General features: G+C 40.2%; 1 protein-coding gene across 1 annotated transcript in view; it reads right to left on the minus strand.

The window, feature by feature from the left end:
- Nucleotides 1-323: 323 nt before the first annotated feature.
- Nucleotides 324-17,110, minus strand: part of LOC117551232 (cytidine monophosphate-N-acetylneuraminic acid hydroxylase-like) — a 17,641-nt gene continuing 854 nt past the window's right edge. The window contains exons 2-13 of the mRNA XM_034224008.1: nt 15,617-15,726; nt 12,419-12,609; nt 8,679-8,759; nt 8,211-8,277; nt 8,019-8,100; nt 7,624-7,761; nt 5,786-5,921; nt 4,739-4,882; nt 3,629-3,803; nt 3,121-3,237; nt 1,797-1,912; nt 324-885 (exon numbers count right to left, since the gene is read on the minus strand). Coding sequence (XP_034079899.1) covers nt 786-885; nt 1,797-1,912; nt 3,121-3,237; nt 3,629-3,803; nt 4,739-4,882; nt 5,786-5,921; nt 7,624-7,761; nt 8,019-8,100; nt 8,211-8,277; nt 8,679-8,759; nt 12,419-12,609; nt 15,617-15,726 — 1,457 coding nt within the window. The 3' untranslated portion in view covers nt 324-785. The remainder of the gene's footprint in view (nt 886-1,796; nt 1,913-3,120; nt 3,238-3,628; nt 3,804-4,738; nt 4,883-5,785; nt 5,922-7,623; nt 7,762-8,018; nt 8,101-8,210; nt 8,278-8,678; nt 8,760-12,418; nt 12,610-15,616; nt 15,727-17,110) is intronic.

Here is a 17,110-nt window from a genome sequence, read left to right on the forward strand (position 1 = left end):
ACACATGTTGATGTAGAAGAGACATGAAGAAGAGGGGACACATGTTGATGTAGAAGAGACATGAAGAAGAGGGGACACATGTTGATGTAGAAGAGACATGAAGAAGAGGGGACACATGTTGATGTAGAAGAGACATGAAGAAGAGGATTTTGCATAACAGGTGACCTTTAAGGTATTACATGTATGTTACTTTAGAGCTTAATTTCTACCCTTTGTCAGCATGTCACTTGCAGGTGGTTCCTTCACACATTTGTTGACCTCTTTGTAGTGTTTGTGTAAGTGAGCAACACTCCCTATGATTACATTAATAAAACTCTCCTGGAAAAGAGTGTGTTGTATTTGAAAGGCAGTAGAAAGGGAAACACACACAAGAGGAACAGGGTCTGAACTAATAATAATTATGAATTATTATTGCATTATTGTAATCCAGACCTTCTAGGTTCCAGTGTCACCACATAATGAATGTACTCCATTTCCCAGTATTCTCTTCATGCTTTGAAGCTACAGTGAGAGAAACATCATTTTGGGGAGAAGTAAAAGTGTCTCCAGACGAAGTACACTAAGTTTACGTCACTAATCAACTTTTATTTAAGTTAAATGTTTATCTATCACCTGCTAAAATTAAGTATGCAAAAATGCCAATTTCGTTCAATTTGCCTTACTGAACGAAAGAAATGTCCTTCAGTAAGGCAAATTGACTATCTCGGATACAAGCCCTGCTAAAGCTTTCGATCATTAGTTACCATAAGCAACTGGTCATACCAGACCACAACAATAAGTCATATTCACATCAATTCACAGGACGAACCCATCTCTGCCTGCTGCAGGAACTCGTCCCAGTCTGGCGCGGAAACTGGTAGCTCTGTCTGGAAGTGGTTCCAGAACCTAGAGACCGACAGGACACATTAAAAATATTTACAATAGAGTGCTGCAGCGATGACGTATTTTTGGAGGCCGACCCGGAAGTAAGCTGCGCATGGGTTCCCTCGACAAAAAAGCAATTTCTCCATAGGATTTTGGAATATTGTAAAAAATAAGATCTGTGGAAAACGAACCTGTTTGATAAATGCACGTTTTGTTCAGCTGGATAATCTCCACATGTTGACCCTACTTTTATCATTTTCTAATCATAGACCTAATGGCCAGAAGCAAAATGCTAACGTTATGCTATAAAGGAACTAGCCGAGTACAGCTGGGTCGCACGACTTCAACGTCACGCCAACTTAAGATCCATATTCAAAAATACAGATTCTAAATTGTACAAGTTGAAGTGTTGTTTGAACAGCTTGCAGCAGGCAGGGACTTGCTTTAAAGCAGAACAGGGCAAACTAACTTAGAGGAGTGTTTACGTGTTCGGCGTAATGACGTACAACGGCCTCGACAACTTCTGTAGTCCTATTCAGCCACTCGTTAACAACCTTCATTTTTCAGACACGTCAACTCTTCAAGAATCACCAGTGGGGTCACTGCTGATGTATTTAATGTCGTAGAACAAAACGTGATCTGTCTCTTACATTTGTGTCAACCACAGAGCTTAAAAACCCATTGACTCTGAGACGAGGGAACAGGAAGTGGTGAAATGCTGACTCACTTCCGGGTTTTAGGACTCGTTCCTGCACCTATAAGTTGGCATGTGTAACTTACTATCTCAGACCTGTGTCTTGTTATGAAAACTTGCGTCATAAGTAGAACAGAAGTGCTCAGAAGTGCAGAAGTAATCGAAAGACTGCTGGGATCTTTCTGGTGTTTTCTGTTTACTTCTGAAATACAATTCAAATGAGACAAAGTGTGTTTACTTGTGATGGTAGATATCCGGGTCTCGGCTTATGTGGTTCTGGAAGCCGATGTACAGATCATCCCATAGACGGCCGTGCAGCACTGCAGATCTCATCACGCTGATCCGGTTTTTGATCTTTAGGGATGAAACCAAGAAAACATTGAAGCTGCATGAACGAAACAGGAACTCTGATGAGTAAAATAATGCGCCTCACAAGAGTCTACGACAGACCGTTCATGGGTTGCAGAGGTGGGACGTATCGAAGTACATTCACTCAAGTACTATTTTGTCATACTTGTACTTTACTTGAGTATTTCCACTTAATGCTACTTTATACTTTTACTCCCCTTACATTTTGGAACATCAAGTGTCCTTTTTACTCCACTACATTTACTAACAACAATAGTTCCCAGCTTTACATATAAAACACATGACGTTTTTAAATGATATCCTGCAGTACCTTATTACATATTTATTACAAAACAAACTTAAACTGTCTTAATAATGTCCTACATGTATTTGTAAGCAATACAAATAACGAATCACTTAAAGGTGGGGTAGCTAATTCACTTCAGAAACACTTTGTTATATTCCATGGAATGCTCTTAACATCCCGACAGCAATGAATATCTTAAATGATTTGACAATAAATACATAAACAAAATGTCATCAGTTGAAGCCGTGGCGCTGTAAAAAGCACGACCAATCATCTGAGCCGGCCCGGCTAAAGTAACTGGATGGCCTACCTGCCTGTCAGCCTTTCATCTGTGCACAAACTTATCTCGTGCCCTCATTGGTCATGTGCGCGTTCGTGTGTGTTGGAGGAGGGGCTCTGTAAGGAAGTCTGAAGGAAGGGGCAGATTTTTTTCGGCTGCGTAGTTTCAAATTCTAGCGCACTCGAGCTGGTTTCTCCATTCTTACCTACCCTACCTTTAATATTCCATACAAATATAATACTTTCAAAACGACCATGGTGTATGTGTACTTTGGATACTTTAAGTACATTTAGCTGGCTATATTTCTACTTAAGTAGCATTTTGAATATCGGACTTTCAGTTGTCATTAAGTATTTTCAGACCAAAGTATTTATACTTTTACTTAAGTAAAGGATCTAAGTGCTTCTTCCACCTCTGCTGGGTTGATGAGCATTGAGCTGGATTTCTTTGTAAATGACTTAAGATGATTTTTTGTGTATTAGAGTATTTCCTATGTCTATGTTTTATTATCTTTTCTTTTTAATAACTGATTTTAAATGCCATTTTCTTTCGTTTTTTGTAAAGCACTTTGAATTGCCTTGTGTTGAAAGGTGCTATATAAATAAACTTGCCTTGCCTATGTCTCACCTCAATGTAGAAGTGCTCTCTGCCAGGCCTGGCGGTGGGAAAGGACAGATCCAAAAAGTCCACCAAGTAGTCGTAGCCACCAGCATGGGGTTCAAAGTTGTCCTTTGTCTCGATCACCTTATATATTTGTGTGAAAAAATGTGCTCCGGATCAAAAACGCATCAACAAGCAACAGCAAGAAAGGACAAGAGGGCTAGCTAGTTTCTGTTGAGCTGGTTATTAGCCATGCTAGCGGCATCTCGATAAAATATAATATAATAAATGATCTCAGGCATTATTTAAGATTGCCAGCAAATCATTAACCCACATTTCAACACGAATTTCCAAATATGCTGCACATTTAAATGTAATTTTGTTTATTGGTAATAAGCAAATGTTAGCATGCTCAAAATGCTAAGCTAAGATGATGAACATGATTACTTTACAACGCTCAGGAAGGTTTTGCAAAAGTATCTGCGATTCTACAAAAGAACAGAAAGAGGGTCTTCTATGTCAAGTTTATATTTACCCGCATGACAAGGTTGTAGTTTTTAAAGCCTGCCCAGGAGTAATAGAATTGGATCCAGCTTTTATGTTTGAATATCTCAGAGCCGATGGCGCCGTTTAGTTCATTCAAGTACAAGTCGAAATCCCATTTGTCCTTGTAGATTTGTGCATTAGCCGGGGGATCAGTGATGGCCGCTCTGTGTTTGGTTGTGTAATGAAAGAAATAAACACATACAAAGAAGGTGAACTTATGATGGGTCTCCATGTGTGTAGTTTAAATTATCATATTAATCTTAAACCTATTTTGTAATCTGGGCACGATTCCTATTCTCTTTTCTCAAAAGTACTTTTTCTAAATAATGCTTTGAGTTCAGACAGGGGTAGACAAAAGCGTTTTTAACAGTGACTGACAAATGTACGTTTTTGTGAGTTAGAAGAAACAACTGTGACTGGCAAATGTTCTAAACCACAGTTAGCTAGCTTTTAATGCTAACTGCTAATGTCAAGTCTAAAAAATGTACCAAGAAAAGGACAGCCGTAGCTAGCTAGCTTATTAATGCTAACTCTGTAAGATTGTTTGAAAGTGCCGTCAGAGAATCGTTTAAAATCAAGAACCATGTAAATAGGTTTTGCTTGTAGAATAATGTGTTGTCACACACACACACACACACACACACACACACACACACACACACACACACACACACACACACACACACACCACACACACACACATTCACACATCACTTCAGGGGACATTACATTGACTTACATGCATTTCCTGGAGACTTATCCTAACCTTAACCATAACCAACACATGCCTAACCCTAACCCTAAACCTAACCAAGTCTTCACCCTAAAATTAATGATTCCCCTCATGGGGACCTCCAATTTGTCCCCATAAGGGAAGCCAGTCCCCCACACGCGACTATGTAAACAGATTTAGGTCCCCACAAGTATAGTAATGCTAGACCACACACACACACCACACACACACACACACACACACACACACACACACACACACACACACACACACACACACACACACACACCACACACACACCACACACACACACACACACACACACACACACACACACACTAACACACACACTAAAGCATTGTCAACCTGTTAGTGGGGTCTCTCAGAGCGAGGCCGAGGTCCAGCACACTGCCTGGTTTGGGCGTCCATGTTTTGATGTCTGGTGCAACTTTATTGATCAGCGCGTTGAGGTTCTCTGCACTGTTCTTGATGTTTGTTTCCCTAATGGTTCTGTATGCACAGAACACAGTAGAGACTTATGAAGACGGATGAACAATGGAGATATCTAAAAGTATTTCTTAGTGTCTCCTATCATTTGAATTTAAGAGCGCACCCGTGGCAAAACGCCCTTAAAATATGACTGTGACTTAAATTAAATCATTATCCGGTAAATTGATCGTCTGACTTTTTAGGATTAAATCACATAAAACAAAAAAACACACTTATTTAATAATACACACTTTCCTTTGACGTTCTACTGGATTATATCATTTCCTGCACACCCTACCAGCTAATCCATTCTCTTTCCTGTTGTTGTGAAAGAAGGCCTTTCTAAATAATAAAAAATGAGCATTTACAACTGCAAACAGATTTAATTACAATACAGTTTTAAAATATATATTATTCTGAAATAGGCCACCTCAGACATCATGTGGTGCAATGTCAAAAGGACCGCTCTTCTTTAGGTAAATTATTCACAGATATGATTTGGTATACTACATATGATATACTCGCAAATCATTCTTATTGGGACTTGGCTTGGGAACCAAAGGGTCGCCTGTTTAATTCTCCGGACAGACCAAAGTGTGGGCTGTTACTTGGAGAGAAAATTATCATTCACGTTTATTTCATTTGCTTCTTTCCATCTTATCCAGATATAAATGATTAACTTCCTGAATTTGTAATCACATGATGGCCAACGTTTCTGGAAACAGGGTCTGGGTCAACTTATCATCGTCTCTCCTACTTTTGATTCACATAGATCTCTCCAAGCTAAACTCCACATAACTAAGTCTGATTAGAGCTAAACATATCATCTTCATTTTTCAAACCAATGAAAAATAATGAGCTTTAAAACCCATGTCTTATTTATCATCCACTAGTATTCCTCTAAGAAATCTGAGCAAGTTCTACCTGTCTGATGGATGAGCTTCCACGAAATAGCCAGCGAACGGGCAGTAGATCTTGGGCTCCAGGGACTTCACCAGCGCAGATTTGTAATTCAGCAGCTTCACCCTTTCGTTTTTGATAAAAGTTTCCTTCCAGGAATCTGGTGACAAACATGAGGGCATCACGGTTATTTTCTGCATTGCGGGGCTAACTAAACATAATGTCGCCATGGGTGAACACTAACAGCACTCATTTTGGGGAGGATTTGAACACATTTTTCTTACCCCTGTTCCCAACTTATGGGAGGCTGCCTGCCTTCTTGTAAACTACGCTGCAGCTTCAAATACGATGCAAATATAAACACACAAATGCACAAAAAACACAAGCAAATGAAAAAACATAACCACCAACTTGACAACACATGCGCTTTCTGAATGCTGCTGTGCATGTGTTGTCCAGTTAGTGAATATATTTCTTGTGTTTTGCCACATTTGTGTTTTTAAATTTGCAGCGTTTTTGAAACTGAAGCGTGTTTCTGCTCATGGAAATGTTTGGGCCGTAGTTGATAAGTGGTTGAAAGACAAAAGGCTCTCTTTTCCCCGTGCTTTTCCCCGTTTAGTTCCGTTAGTGCCCGGAATTTTGCGTTCACACCAAAAAGAGAACTTAGTTCCGAGAACTTTTACCCCCATTTTTAGCGCCTGCTAGAGAGGTGGGACTTTTATGGGAGAAAAAAGAACCAATTTTGATTGGCTGGGCGGATTGCAAACCACGCCCCGTAAAACTCTGAAAAGGTTTGTGAAGCCGCCATTGTATTTGCTGGCATTATCATTATTAGCATTAGCATTAGCCCCGTGCACCAACGCAGAGAGACTAACTTATGGCAACACGAAAAAAAACATGGGAGCGGTGGAGATGAGGAGGTGTCGGCGTTCTGGCGATTTACTCAGAAGGCTTCAGTAGAAGCTGCTGGGAGTCCCAGCAGCTTCTACTGAAGCCAGTCCCCAACTCCGGGGACTTCCGGCCGGGGACTTCGGGTGGCAGTATACGCCGTGAAGTGGTTTGCGGCCTGCCAGTAAACCCAAAGCAGAAGAAGTGACGTCAGCGGCTTCATTTGCGTAATCTTCCCTCAGGGAACTTATTCCGGTGTGAACGCGATCTGTATTTAGTTCCATGGGGGTACTAAGTGCTGGGAACTAAGTACGGCAAAGTACTTGGTGTGAAAGCGGCTAAGGACAGGATACCTATATCATATTTCTGTCATGGTTTTAGATTTGTGTTGGCATTGTCCACCTTTTTATTTTGAAAGGTTTTTGCTCCGTGTGTCTTGTCTGGTCCTACTTCCTGTGTTTGCCTTCCTGACTTTAGTTTCCCTCCTGTGTGATTGTGTTCACCTGCCCCCCCCCCCCTGTGTTTCACCTCCCCTCTCCAGTTGTGTCTTGTCTTGAGATTACCCTTCTATGTATTTAGTCTTGCTTTCCCTTGTGTTCCTTGTCCGATCGTCGTCAATGTAATCTGCATGTTCCTGACCGTGAGTTTGTTCTTGTTCCTTGTGCCTTGACCTTGTTTCACTCGGTTAGTTTTTCTTTGTTTTTGTTTCAGTTTTTGAATAAAGCTTGCTTATTGTTACAACCTGGACCCCTGTCTGTGTTATTTTACCCAAACCTGAAAATATCGCACGGAGACAGACAAAGAAAGAAACAGACAGATCCTACAGGGCTTTAGGTTTTAATAACAGGGCATCCCCCTGTCTTGTGTCTTTGTTGGAGATCTACCTTATCATGTTTCTCTACTTATTCGGAGCATAATAGTTGCCTATTGAAGATTCAAGTAGTTATAGAAATGTAACATGTAATGAGTCTCACCTGTGTATTTCCCCCCAAAGAAGGTCATGGGGAATCCAGATGCTCCTCCAGCAAAGTCACTCATCATTAAGTCCACATTGTTGGGTAACTTGCCTTTATTTGGCCTGGTGCAGTCCACAGTGTTCAGGATCATGTGACCTAAAACAGAAACACAATTATTTGATTGCTTTTGATACATAACACTGTTATTACACCCATAGTATATCCATGTTACACTGTTAGACCTATATTACACCCATGTAACACCGTTCTTACACTGGTATAACACCCACTTTACACATGGACACAGCCTGTCAAATGTCACAGGATAGTGGATACAGACACCATTTAAGGGTTATCTTATGGAAGTCATGCATCTCTTGTAAAAACATTACAAATTGAAAACAAAAATGCACCTTTATATTCAACAATGAGGCAGGTGTCAAGTTCGGGGTGCACACCGTCCATCAGGATCATGAATCTTAGGTGTTCGTTCACCTGAAGCAGACCAAGGGACAGTGTAGTGAACAATTAGCGGAGTCTATTCATTATTATTCCATTATAACAGCCTATATTCACACATATTTTATAAAAGTATTTGTCATTACATTTTGCCAGACTCCAAAAGGAACAACATTGATGTTGGTCAGTGGGACTTGGCTTTGCTCCAAATACCTGTTGTATCAAAGAACAAAAGGAGCATTAAAACGCATTTAAAGAAAAGTATTATTTTAAGTAACAGATGTAATGAATTAAAGGTGGAGTAGGTAATTTTGGAGAAACCAGCTCGAGTGCGCTATAATTTGAAAATACACAGCCGGAAAAAATCTGCCATTTCCACTTCCTCCTCCAACACACACGAACGCGCACATGACCAATGAGGGCACGAGATACGTTTGTGCACAGATGGAAGGCTGACAGGCAGGTAGGCCATCCAGTTAATTTAGCTACTTAAGATATTCATTGCTATCGGGACGTTAAGAGCATTCCATGGAATATATCAAAAAGTGTATCTCGAGCCGGTTTCTCAAACTTACCTACCCCACCTTTAAAGCGAGCTCAAAGACTGTACTAACCAGAAGACAGGTCTCGACGTGTCCCCAACATAAATGGGTACATCTGGCCTCCTCTTTGCCAAGTCTTTCAATGTTGGGTAACTACAAAAGAAAGGACAGTTCAAATCACAGATATACATAGAGCTCGGGAAAAATGACCACTGCAAAATCTATTGAAAGAATACAGAGTTATTGGCAAAGTCCTAATCACAATTTATACAAAATTGCTAGTAAAACCTCCTCTCTGAATAGTCTTTTGGTAACTAGAAAAGACAGGACAGGTCAGTGACAGAAAAAGAAGACTATTTCGCACCATGTTTCTGTTAGTAAAAAACAATAATAATTGAATGACGTTATGATAACCAGCTATTAATGCTTATTTTTATCTATTTATCTAAACCCCTTTTGCGGGTTATAAAACTGAAAATTAATGAAATGTATCATATCAACACATTTCACATAACTGTATTAGGTTAGTTGAAAGCAATAATATTAAGATGAAACAAATATGTTTTTATTTAAACGTAATATTATTGCTTTCAACTAACCTAATACAGTTATGTGAAATCTGTTGACGTAATACATTTAATTAAAGTCAACGGTTCAGTTTTTTCAGTGCAGGTACCTTTACCCGGTGCTCTATATATATCTATACTTCAACATTTCACTACTTATCAATCATTTATTTACTAAGTCTCTATAATTGGCTGCACATTGAGAATCTAAAACTAAAATGTTTTTACAAGTGATAAGAACAGGATAATATTCAGCCCCCTTTAGGTCCTGGGGGCATGTATATAGTAAACTATGCTTATATGTCCCCCCTCCTAGTGGGCCTGCGAACATTATGATTTGTGTGGAAACATTTCATTATTAAGATTTTTTTTTTATTTGAACCTCTTTTCCTTTCTCTTTCTTGATCCTCCTTACCAACGGTCATTACAGTCCTTGACGGCGGTCTGTTCTACTGGATTAACAACGTGTCACATGTTCTGAGTTGACCAATCAGAACTTTATTTAGCCTCCGTATTGTTTATGGTTGAATGTGGGCCGCGAAAAAAGAATAGATTCTTAAGTGGGCCCTGAGTTGAAAAAGGTTGGGAACCGCTGATATACGGTATAAGTTCAACTTAAAGGTCGCCTATTATGCAAAATCCCACTTCTTCATGTCTCTTCTACATCAACATGTGTCCCCTCTTCTTCATGTCTCTTCTACATCAACATGTGTCCCCTCTTCTTCATGTCTCTTCTACATCAACATGTGTCCCCTCTTCTTCATGTCTCTTCTACATCAACATGTGTCCCCTCTTCTTCATGTCTCTTCTACATCAACATGTGTCCCCTCTTCTTCATGTCTCTCCTACATCAACATGTGTCCCCTCTTCTTCATGTCTCTTCTACATCAACATGTGTCCCCTCTTCTTCATGTCTCTTCTACATCAACATGTGTCCCCTCTTCTTCATGTCTCTTCTACATCAACATGTGTCCCCTCTTCTTCATGTCTCTTCTACATCAACATGTGTCCCCTCTTCTTCATGTCTCTTCTACATCAACATGTGTCCCCTCTTCTTCATGTCTCTTCTACATCAACATGTGTCCCCTCTTCTTCATGTCTCTTCTACATCAACATGTGTCCCCTCTTCTTCATGTCTCTTCTACATCAACATGTGTCCCCTCTTCTTCATGTCTCTTCTACATCAACATGTGTCCCCTCTTCTTCATGTCTCTTCTACATCAACATGTGTCCCCTCTTCTTCATGTCTCTTCTACATCAACATGTGTCCCCTCTTCTTCATGTCTCTTCTACATCAACATGTGTCCCCTCTTCTTCATGTCTCTTCTACATCAACATGTGTCCCCTCTTCTTCATAGTGTCCCCTCTTCTCATGTCTCTTCTACATCAACATGTGTCCCCTCTTCTTCATGTCTCTTCCTACATCAACATGTGTCCCCTCTTCTTCATGTCTCTTCTACATCAACATGTGTCCCCTCTTCTTCATGTCTCTTCTACATCAACATGTGTCCCCTCTTCTTCATGTCTCTTCTACATCAACATGTGTCCCCTCTTCTTCATGTCTCTTCTACATCAACATGTGTCCCCTCTTCTTCATGTCTCTTCTACATCAACATGTGTCCCCTCTTCTTCATGTCTCTTTACATCAACATGTGTCCCCTCTTCTTCATGTCTCTCCTACATCAACATGGGTCCCCTCGTCTTCATGTCTCTTCTACATCAACATGTGTCCCCTCTTCTTCATGTCTCTTCTTCATCAACATGTGTCCCCTCTTCTTCATGTCTCTTCTACATCAACATGTGTCCCCTCTTCTTCATGTCTCTTCTACATCAACATGTGTCCCCTCTTCTTCATGGTCTCTTCTACATTAACATTTGTCCCCTCTTCTTCATGTCTCTTCTACATCAACATGTGTCCCCTCTTCTTCATGTCTCTTCTACATCAACATGTGTCCCCTCTTCTTCATGTCTCTTCTACATCAGCATGTGTCCCCTCTTCTTCATGTCTCTTCTACATCAGCATGTGTCCCCTCTTCTTCATATCTCTTCTACATCAACATGTGTCCCCTCTTCTTCATGTCTCTTCTACATCAACATGTGTCCCCTCTTCTTCATGTCTCTTCTACATCAACATGTGTCCCCTCTTCTTCATGTCTCTTTTACATCAACATGTGTCCCCTCTTCTTCATGTCTCTCCTACATCAACATGTGTCCCCTCTTCTTCATGTCTCTTCTACATCAACATGTGTCCCCTCTTCTTCATGTCTCTTTTACATCAACATGTGTCCCCTCTTCTTCATGTCTCTCCTACATCAACATGTGTCCCCTCTTCTTCATGTCTCTTCTACATCAACATGTGTCCCCTCTTCTCCATGTCTCCTCTACATCAACATGTGTCCCCTCTTCTTCATGTCTCTTCTACATCAACATGTGTCCCCTCTTCTTCATGTCTCTTCTACATCAACATGTGTCCCCCTCTTCTCCATGTCTCTTCTACATCAACATGTGTCCCCTCTTCTTCATGTCTCTTCTACATCAACATGTGTCCCCTCTTCTTCATGTCTCTTCTACATCAACATGTGTCCCCCCTTCTTCATGTCTCTTCTACATCAACATGTGTCCCCTCTTCTTCATGTCTCTTCTACATCAACATGTGTCCCCTCTTCTTCATGTCTCTTCTACATCAACATGTGTCCCCTCTTCTTCATGTCTCTTCTACATCAACATGTGTCCCCTCTGTGGAAAGAGACTCTGAAAGTTTCAGGAACAAAGATTCTCTCTCTTTTTGATCAATTTCTATAAAAACCTGTCTGAAAATGAGCTGATCAGATTTTGGACACTTGATGATGTCATAACGATGTGTTGTCTTGGTAACCATTAGCCAATCAGCAACCAAGGTAACCCCCCCCCCCCCCCCCCCTTATCACCTGAATCTCCTCTAGAGCACCATTGAGTTCTTTGTAACCAAATGTCTCTCAGAGGGGCGTGGGGAGGGGCTCCTTATTTTCATCTAAAGTAACAGACAGAGAATCAGCACTTTGGAAACAGGGCTGAAACAGAGGGGATTATGGGTAATGCTGCAATGATCTGTTTGGTGTTTCAGCCAATCAGAGACATGGTCTGTATATATCTGAGACCTGTAATATATTGATGAAAAAGAGTATAATAGTATAATAGTACAATAGGGGACCTTTAACTCCTTTTTAAGGAGTTATTATAAAAGGTGACGACAGTGGAAGAGTTTACCTGAGGTGGTCGGAGTGCATGTGGCTGATGTAGATGAGATCTGCAGAGCACAGTCTGTCCATGGCGTCTGCTGGAGGCTCGTGGAGGAGCCACCATCCTCGGGCAAAAGCAGGACCCTTTAACCACGGATCGAACATGAAGCGAGTCTCCCCAAACTGCAGCTCCATGCAGGCGTGGGTGATGTACGTCACCTGTGGGGTGTTTAAAACATGCTTTATATAGGGGTAGGGTAAGGGTTTTTAAGACAAGATAGAAGGGAACAGACATTTAGCAAAAACATCACTGAAGAGAAAAACATGCTCAAGACTCTCTAAGGTACATGTTATCTAGGACTTAAAGGTGGGGTAGGTACTTTTGGAGAACCAGCTGGAGTGCGCTAGAATTTGAAAATACACAGCCGGAAAAAATCTGCCACTTCCTTACAGAGCCCCTCCTCCAACACACACGAACGCGCACATTACCAATGAGGGCACGAGATAAGTTTGTGCACAAACAGTGGCGGAGCTGGGGGGTGGCCGTGGTCACCCTCACCACGGGGGCCCAAACAATTTTAGAACATAAAGAAAAAACAATTTTAAGTAACCTTTCACCTTTCATCAACAATTAATTTAATAATAACATTAATAGGACGTTATATTGATAATGTACTCACTAAACTTACAATTCATTTAACTTATTTTCTTCCAAAAGTTAATTATCCTAAGCCTCTAGTTTGTACACCCCCTTCTATTTACATGTAATGGTTTGATCCTGCCTCCAAACGCGGTGCAGCATCGCCGGCACTTTCTAGCAGAGAGTGAGAGCATGTGAGGAGCAGGGATGCTAGTACTTACGTGTGTAGTTGTATACCATGTCTCAACGACTAACAAAGTCAGGCTTTCCAAAGAGAAAAGAAAGGAGAGAAAGACAATAGAGGGCGACAGTATGTCACCCAGTTTTTCAAAGAAAAGGTAGGTGTGGTCCATGAGTGGTGGAAATGTGCTAAGCGTAGTCCATTGTAAATAATAATTATGTTTTTATTTTACTAAGCTGATATTAAGTACTGTTAATATCTATACAGGTTTTTAATTGCACTGCTCTTTTAGCTGACATTTAATAAATGCAGGTACATGTTTAGCAGCTATCCATACTAAATCAGTTGTCCCTCCCCCTGGTGCCAGGACCAACGGATCCATCTCTAGGCTCAGCAGCCCTGTCCCCCCATGGGGCTGAACCTGAACCAGCTTTTCTCCCAACTGAAGGAGGTGAGCAGCATTGTGTTGAATGCCACTTAACTTATCTGAAGGGAGACTGGAATACAAAATATATACATATATCAAAACAAAAAGCTAACATCTAGTTTCAATTACACATTTCAAACAACATTTTCCCACATATTTAAGTTATATTTATTTGAATTTATGCATTCATGTTGAGAATGTTCCATTCAAAAATGTTATTTAAAATGCATTTAAACCATAAAAGATGACTAGTGAGATCTAATGGCTAGGACGCACTGTTTACCCAGCTGGTCTGGCCCGGTCCCCCCTATTTCATAAATGAGGGCCTATAGGCCCCTTGTCATGTCTACCGATATCTGGTTTTCTTATGTCTGTTTGTTTTTATCTGTGTCTATGTTGTTGTTAGTGATGTATTGTCTTAACTTTTTAAATGCCTCTGTGATGTGCTGCAACCCATTTTCCCCTCGGGGACTATAAACGAATACTACTATACTACTATTGTCAGGAATGTTAGTCTTATATCAAATAGTGAATTCTACTGCAGCAGAATGTTGTACGTCTGCACAGTGTTATATTTTCACAGCTCACTGTCAGTAAATACTGTGCAGTTAGTATTGGACTACAAGATAGATGCAAGCCTGTACAGGTAGAGTAATTTAAAGCATAAATGAGTCGGTTGGGTTCTGGAGGTGTGGTTACAGCAATTGTGCTTGGTTGGCGTGGCCTGGGCCTGGTGGTGGGGCCCAATGTGATATATTTCCATGGGGCCCAAAATCCCTGGCGTGTATGGCCAGAGGGCAGGACCTATAACACATTACTACCTAATAGCATTGTGAGGCTGAACAAAAGGACCTTTTGACTATGTAAATGTTGTCTTTTAAAAAAACAAAACATTTACTGACTTTTTTAGGATAGCTTAAAGTAATGTTGTAAAATTACAACCGGGGGCCTTACAGGGTTAAGGGATATTGTTTATTGTTATTTACTTTAAGATGTTTATTATTAACCAATAATTTACTTTAAGATGTTTATTCTTAACCTATCATTTAATTTAAAAACTCTTATTTAAATGATGTGTGTGTGTCTCTGTATTCCTGATGATACACTGAGAGAATGAGCTCATAGGGCTGCTGATCACCATAAGCTAAACAGTCTGTATATTGCATTACATTTGTATAATGTAAGCTTCGTTGTTACTTGGCCTGCGGGAATACAAAAACAATTGTTAGATATACTGAATATTATTTGATCTATTCCACCACTTAATCCCAAATAATGTAGAGGTGTGTTGTAGGTGCCTTAAATAACCCCTTATTTTCTAGTCAGATGTATTATTATGTTCATATAATATTGATTTCAATGCCACCCCTAAATGATCACTGGTTCCATCCTGGCCACCCCACTGAAAATGTCCTGGCTCCGCCACTGTGCACAGATGGAGGGCTGACAGGCAGGTAGGCCATCCAGTTACTTTAGCCGGGCCGGCTCAGATGATTGGTCGTGCTTTTTACAGCGCCACGGCTTCCACAGATGACATTTTTTTTATGGATTTTTTGTCAAAGCACTTCAGATATTCATTGCTATCAGGATGTTAAGAGCATTCCATGGAATATAACAAAGTGTATCTCGAGCCGGTTTCTCAAACTTACCTACCCCACCTTTAAGGACTTTAATTTAAGGATTGTGCAGAAAGGAGGTCTTCAGTTTAACCCTATTAAAACGTGAGACCCTGTATCTCCAATTTGATGGAAACAATTCATATTCGCTGTTCTTGACATGGTTGGTGTCAGAGCTGATGTCAATATGTTGTTATGGCTGAATCATAGAGTCAAAATGGATGAAAGAGAAGGATGAAAGGAATATAAAAGGTTAGAAAACTGTCAAAAGAACTATAATTTCACGGGAAGACTGTAACTTTTATTCATGTACCTGGGTTATTCATTTTTGTAAAGCACTTTGAATTGCCTTGGGAACAAACCTTCACTTCTCCTTCCTGGAGCTCCTCGGGCTCTCGAGGGTCCGCCAGCCAGGGGTCGTCGGGGCTCAACTCAACCAACTGAAGCCCCCCATCATCCAAAATCTCTACTTCTGTAAATGAGGTAATACACACATGCTCAGCTGGTGAGGGTCAGAATCACTGTCTAACACACAGGGGAGCAGTGAAGTAACTAGTAAGTAGATTTACTCAAGTACTGTACTTAAGTTCACATAGTACATTTTCAGTCAAAGTATATTCTACTCCACTACAGTTCAGAGGTCAATTGTGTACTTCGACTCCACTTCATGTATTTAATACCTTTAGTTACTTCACAGATGTGGATGAATGATGTGAAATATAACCAAGTGTTAAATCAGACTTTAGTTCCACCTGGAGTAAATCCACCAGCTACCCTGCAGTATACAAAGTCATTCAAACTAGCTGCACCTTCACCAGCTTTGAGAACACTTTCATGATCAATCATTATAAAACATATCATATATATTATTCTGAAATGGACCAATCTGCACAACGACTACTTTTACTGTCGCTACTTTCACTATATTTTGATGAGAATACTTTTCTACTTTTACTTGAGGAACATTTTGAATGCAGGACTTTTACTGTAACAGAGTATTCCTACACTCTGGTACTTCTACTTTTACTCAAGTACAAGATCTGAGTACTTCTACTTTTACTCAAGTACAAGATCTGAGTACTTCTACTTTTACTCAAGTACAAGACCTGAGTACTTCTACTTTTACTCAAGTACACGATCTGAGTACTTCTACTTTTACTCAAGTAGAAGATCTGAGTACTTCTACTTTTACTCAAGTACATATCTGCATACTTCTACTTTTACTCAAGTACAAGACCTGAGTACTTCTACTTTTACTAAAGTACAAGATCTGAGTACTTCTACTTTTACTAAAGTACAAGATCTGAGTACTTCTACTTTTACTCAAGTACAAGACCTGAGTACTTCTACTTTTACTCAAGTACAAGATCCGAGAACTTCTATTTTTACTTAAGTACAATATCTGAGTACTTCTTCCACCTCTGTCTAACACTGGGTAGCCCTACATGTTGAACTAAGCTCCAGGAGTCACAATAAACATGTGTTCAAAGTTAGTAATTCAAACTAAACTTACTGGTTATGTTGAGGAATAGTAAAAAACTGTTTTGTTGGGGTAAGAAAATAGTTGTGGTTTCTGTTGAAATATGTATTATCAAACAACTGTGTGAGCCGAGAGATCAAATGTTACCATGGTGACAACCACTATTCGAAATGGGGGGAGCCAGGGGGAGCTTGGCTCCCCCGAAGAGGGAGGGAGCTCCCTGAAGGCCGAGTTTGAGATAAATAGGGGGAGCCCAAAACAATCGAGCATATTTGTTTCACACAGATTACAAATGTTGAGTTTCTGTAAATAACAGTTCTTGAAATAAATAATAGTTATTGTTCATTACAGTTTCTGAATATTTCTTTTATATTTG

Source organism: Gymnodraco acuticeps, unplaced genomic scaffold, assembly GCF_902827175.1.
Source record: "Gymnodraco acuticeps unplaced genomic scaffold, fGymAcu1.1, whole genome shotgun sequence".
NCBI lineage: Eukaryota > Metazoa > Chordata > Actinopteri > Perciformes > Bathydraconidae > Gymnodraco > Gymnodraco acuticeps.